This window comes from Ursus maritimus, unplaced genomic scaffold (genome assembly GCF_017311325.1).
Source record: "Ursus maritimus isolate PB19 unplaced genomic scaffold, ASM1731132v1 scaffold_34, whole genome shotgun sequence".
Classification (NCBI taxonomy): domain Eukaryota; kingdom Metazoa; phylum Chordata; class Mammalia; order Carnivora; family Ursidae; genus Ursus; species Ursus maritimus.
Window position 1 is genome coordinate 13601835 of NW_024426008.1, and position 6000 is coordinate 13607834.

Genomic DNA, 6000 nt, shown 5'->3' on the forward strand with positions numbered 1-6000 from the left:
TGTTTTGCACTCTGACCGTTTATTGATGTTCTGAGGAACTACCATACGGGTGATTTGGCTACGCTCATGGTGTTCCTAAGGGTATGCGTGGGGCCTTTCTTATGTTGCTACTTAATATTCAGGTCTGTGTCTCATTGTCCTTGATCTGCTGGTTTCTCTTTGCTTTCCCTTATATGTCCCCTAGCACAGGGGCCTACACATGGAAGGGGATTTGTACATCTTGATTAAAACAGTGCTTTTCTGACAAAAACAATAATAGGTACTACTTATCGAGTATAAGGCAGAAGGCACTCCCCTTGGCCCCTTACATTCGTTATTTTATTTGCCCCTTCCAATACCATTTCAGGGGAGTTTTATTAGCCCTTTTTTACGAGTGAGTTGCGGGAGGCTTAAGGAGGTTAAGTACTCTGCCTTTTATACTAGAGTGAACGTTTTTACAGCAGGCAGAGGTGTTAAAAGATAATATGGTGCCGTGGTTCTCCAGTGTCAACCTTTGGACTGGCTATATCTGAGATTTAGAAATACAGTGAACTGTGTTCCCTTCTAGAAGATTCAGATCCATGGGCCTCGGACGATGCCTACGAGGTACAGAATAGTCCCATCAGCAACTCCGATGCTGCCGATGCAATTGTAAGTTTGGAATTCATTATTTCTAAGCCATCTCTTTATTTTGCAAATGAGGAAACAGCCATCTAGAAAGGTTAGCTCAAGGTCACATATCAAATATGGCAGACTTTTTTTTTCCCCAAAGAGAATCATAAAAATATCTTCCATCCCACAAGCTTTTTAAGAGCCTTACCACTCCCCCACCAAGAAGAAGGATCCATGTCTCCTACAGGTGGGCTGTCATGACTGCCTTGACTAATAGGGTGGGGTGGAGATAACACTGCTAAGCCAGAAAAATGCTGTGCAATTTGGCCTTGTTCTTTGGGAGTGCTAGCTTTTGAAACCTAGCAAGCATGCTAGGAGAGGCTGTGGAGAGGTTGACGTGCATGGATAGGAACTGGGGCCTGCAGCCCAGAGTCTTGACTGAACTCTGGACTCATACTGGCAGCCATGTGAGTGGATCCTACTGCCCTCAGTCAAGTTGCCTCAGTGAACCCCACATGGAGCAGAGACAAACCATCCCTTGCTGAACGCTGCTCATGTAGTAGCTTTGGGAGAAAATTGATGATTAGTGTCATTTGAACTAGGTGTCGGGCTCATTCGTACCCAGCAACAGATAACGTGCAGATCAACTTCAAGTTCGAGTCAGGGTTTGTATCATCTTTAATCATGTGGTAAAGAAGCAGCAGCAACTTATAATTCTACCTGGCCCAAGTTCAAATGCCAGCTTTGCCATATACTGGCTTTGCGATATTGAACGCAGCCCTTCACTTCTCTAAATCTTCCTCTCCTCCTCTAAGATGGAAATAATACCAGTGTCACCAGACTACATGAGATGTCATGAGTAAACATGAACATATGTAAAGTGTGTTATTGCACACACACTTGTATACATTTTAATTATTACTGTGGCCCAGGTCCATGGTTAACCAACACCGTGATGGTTCTTATTTTCCATTTTCAAAGGGGGGGGGCAGGTCAAGAAAGAAAATTCATTTCCTGTTTGGGTAACAGCATCTGTGAAGTCAGTCACGTGCAGAGTCTCCTAAGTGACTGTGCGTGAGTCAGAGAGCGTGTGTGAGAGAAGGGGAGGGAAGATGAGAGCTCAGGAAGTTTCTCTGGGTGTATACTGGCTGCAGGCTATCCTCATTAAAATGATTGGAAATGACCACAGAGGCAGAGCGCTGCTAGCCTGGACTTCTTTCCCCCAACAGAAGGCAAGTCGTGCGTTTTCGAGCCAGCTCAGCAATTCAGCCACCTTGACATGCTAATTACTCGCACTGCCTGTCAGGCTGGGTATCTCAACCTCTGCAATTAATAGCTCTACTTTCAATAAGCAAAATTGTATTTGACTTCAAAGGGGAACTGAATGAGTATCGGGGCATTTTTATTAACGAGAGTTTCCTCCGGGAGTTGGCTGACAGTGTGGGTGGTAAAAATGAACTACATATGGGAGGAAGATTTTCCAGAAGCAACACTGAGCGAAGGGTTGACCACGTCCTGGTCTCGTCGTGAATCTCCTTGCTTACCTGACTTGAGAAGTAGAATCTGATCATTTTGACAGAGCTCCATGAAGCCGGTGATCCGCTTTGCGAACTCCACCACGTACTGGATGGCGTGCGTGACCTGGATGGCACATTGCTGCCACAGCGCTTCCCTGGACTTCAAGACAGAGGACACGGACTGTGCACGGAGCAGAGGTCAACTTGGAAAGCCAGTGAGAGTCAGGGTTTCCCTACCGGTGCTTACCTGCCACTAGGGGCCCAAGGCCCGCTGTACCCAATTCCGTTAAAAGAGGCGGACAATATTTTCTAACATATTGTTCTGACCTGCTTGAAGCTTGATACACCACAATCGTCAGTGTACTGAGACTAAAATAATGGAAGCATTGCAATAATATGTAGAGACAGATGTTTACAGTTTCTTTGCTCTTTCCCCTCCTTCCATTCCCCTAAACAAACTCAAGCTCTTAGTCCATTTTGGGAAAACAAACTCTTGCCCTGAGAAACAGTGATTTCGTTCCCAGGCTTTCATCCGGCCATGTTCATGGGCACCTAATGAACACTGAACTTGTAAGATTTTTACATTGTGTTCTTTTTCCAGAACTTACGGAGAGGGCTGTTTGGTATAAAAAAAAATTTCACAGGGAAAGACCTCAAATCAAATCACTCTCTTAAGTAATTTAGAATCTCCGAAATGTATTTTGATCCTTGCATTATTTTCCTTGGAACGGGAAACATAAGTCCAAGTGTGTGATTCTGCTTTTTATTGGTCATGATAATACCTATGCTTTTGTCTTCTTATTTATATAAAAGGGCTAAGATTTAATTGTTCCAGTGGAAAAAAATCAGTATGTTATAATCATATATTTATTCATTTATATATATTTTTTAAGATTTTATTTTTAAGTAATTTCTACACCCGATGTGGGACTCGAACTCATGATCCTGAGATCAAGAGTTGCATGGTCTACCGATTGACCAAGCCAGCTGCCCCTCATATGTTTAGATATAGACACATTTATGTATTTTATTTAAAATTTCATTTACTCGTAGATCTTGTAATTGTGGATCTCCATCCCCAAGGAAAGTAATGTGCCTATATAACCATGGCAAATTCCTTCTCTTAAAAACTTCTCTAGTGGACACAAAGTAATAATAATAATTAATAATAATAATAATATAATAATAATGAGGTGAGTTGTCCTTTTCTCCTTTGGTCCTTTTTAACATGTAGGGCAAGAAAAAACATTTAGGATGCTTCACTGCATATCTTTGTACTGTAAATCGCAACTATTATTACCGCTACAATTTCTCAATTGTTTCTCTTCCTTGCCTAGCCCCAGGAAGCCACCATGAGAGGTCCTCAAGTCATCTGTTGTAGGCACAGTTCCCCTGGTCCCTCAAATATGGCAGTTTTTTAATTGGGGCAGTTTTGCCTCCCAGGAAACATCTGGCAATATCTGGAGACACCGGATTGTCACAGCTGTGTGAGAGGGTTGCCAGTGGCATCTGGCGGGGTAGAGACCAGGGACGATGCTAAGGATCCTACAGTGTGCGGGACAGTCCCTCCACGAAGTGTTATCCAGCCCCAAATGTCAGGAATGCTGAGGTCTGAGAAAGCCAGAAATAGTGAAATCCCAGGAAAAACGGTCTCGTAGTTTCCCCGAGTACCTTGCTTTGATACGCTTTAATTTCTTCATAGGTGTGGGTCTGCCACGCCAGCTGGTGTAGTTCCTCCATGGTGTACTGACAGGTCTCCAGGTGGGACTTAATGATGTTCTGTGCAATTCGATCTGTGAGAAGGAATATCAGTTTGAGGGTGTGTGAATAAATTCCCGCTCTGCAAAGAAACTAGCTGTTCATGTTTACTACAGGAATCCCTTTGGAGACACTCCAATTGTAATAGTGTCTTTAACACTACTATCTACCGATGTATCGCCTATTGTCTTTTTTTTTTTCAATTTTCAGTCTTTTTTAAAAAAAGATTTTATTTATTTGACAAATAAAAAAAGTCTTGTATAGTCCATTGCCTGGTACGTTATAAACACTGAATAAATGGTCATGATCATTATTAGGACACCCTATATAATTTGTCATCAGGGAAGCAATGTGATGACTCCAATGGACACAAAAACAAGGATATTTAATTTTGGAATCAGTGCTACTGAAGGAAGATATTTCAATATTTATTAGAGTTTTTCGATCAGAACCACTAGGTGCTAGATATAGAAGATGTTACAAAACGCTGAATTATGATTATAGTTACGCGCTACTGGATTCAGCATTGGGCTGAATGAATTTCTAGACTCTCATTGCTTATCATATTCTAAAATCCTTTCTTTAAAAAATCCTATATTCAAAATTTTATTGAATATCCTCCTATGTTGTAAAAAAAAACGGGCAGGAATTCCTTTATACATCATATTAAAATAGATTGGTATGTCATGGTTCATCATTTTTCAATTTCACTTGGGCAGTCTAATTACTTAGAATCTAAAAAAAACCATATCTGTTCCTCAATAAGTATATAATGAAAACATAAGATTTCTATGGCTTTCTAGTTTTCAAACCTTTATCTTCTTGGTGTAGTCTGTTTTCATCTTCAAAGATATGCTGATTTGTCAGGAATTTACAGGCTTCAGGGTGTATAATCAAAACTACAACTGCCACTCAAAATTGCATTATGGAAAACTCTGTATCTGTTCCTTTACAATACCTCCTGGGAACTACTGGCCAAGGTTTAAAAAAATCTCTAGCCTTCTGCCACCAAAGCTTGGGGTCCTATGGGGAATAAGAAGAGGTGGGCATAATAAATATACGGACAGGTTAAGCAAAATTGGAAGTAAAATCCACACGTGTGCTTTAGGACTCAGCTCAGATGTCCTCTCTCTGCGAAGGTGTGCCTGCTTCCCTGTGCTCCCAGCTGGAGGGCTCGGCTGCAGTTACACTGATTCTACGTCCAGCTGAGCTCTTATTCCACTCAAACTTGCATTGTGGTTATTTGTGTGGGTCCATTTGTTCCATACCCTTCAAGGTTGTGTGTGTGCTTTTCAAGAACTGGACTGCAGAGCCCAGCATAGTGCCTTCATATAATCCTTCGACAAATATTTTTTAAAAAGCTATTATATACCAGGTTAAGGTACAGATTTTTTTTTTTAAGATTTTATTTATTCATTTGACAGAGACAGCCAGCAAGAGAGGGAACACAAGCAGGAGGAGTGGGAGAGGAAGAAGCAGGCTCCCAGCGGAAGAGCCTGACGTGGGGCTCCATCCCAGAACTCCAGGATCACGCCCTGAGCCAAAGGCAGACGCTTAACAACTGAGCCACCCAGGCGCCCCAAAGGTACAGATTTTAAAAAAAGATTTTATTTATTTAGCAGAGCGGGAGAGCACAGGGAGCAGCAGGCAGAGGGAGAAGCAGGCTCTCCTCTGAGCAGGGAGCCCGATGCAGGACTCAATCCCAGGACCCTGGGATCATGACCTGAGCCGAAGGCAGAGGCTTCGGGTCAGCCACCCAAGCGTCCCAAGGTACAGATTTTTTAAAAAAGGACATTGTCTTTTTTTTTAAGGGTCTTACAATATCATGTATCATATCATATCACGTATCATATATCCTATCCTATCCTATCCTATCCTATCCTATCATGATGTAATAAATGCCCTTGAGTTACTGTGGGAGTCCAAAGAAGAATGTCTCTAACTCAGTCTGGGGGAGGCAGACAGATAACCACAGAGAAGAGGCGTGCTGGTCTGGCTCTGAGCTGGGGTTTGCCACGTGGAGAAGAGAAAGACATGCCTCAGGTAGAGGGAATGACCTTACAAAGGCACAGATAGCTATTAGGAGCTGGATAATTTCTTCTCTTTATAATCCTTACCTTTTACAACCAATTTC

General features: G+C 42.2%; 1 protein-coding gene across 1 annotated transcript in view; it reads right to left on the reverse strand.

Moving 5' to 3' along the window:
- Positions 1–6000, reverse strand: part of RORB (RAR related orphan receptor B) — a 180842-nt gene that overhangs the window by 17844 nt on the left and 156998 nt on the right. Inside the window, exons 5-6 of the mRNA XM_008690964.2 lie at positions 3780–3901; positions 2136–2268 (exon numbers count right to left, since the gene is read on the reverse strand). Of these exons, the coding sequence (XP_008689186.2) occupies positions 2136–2268; positions 3780–3901 (255 nt within the window). The remainder of the gene's footprint in view (positions 1–2135; positions 2269–3779; positions 3902–6000) is intronic.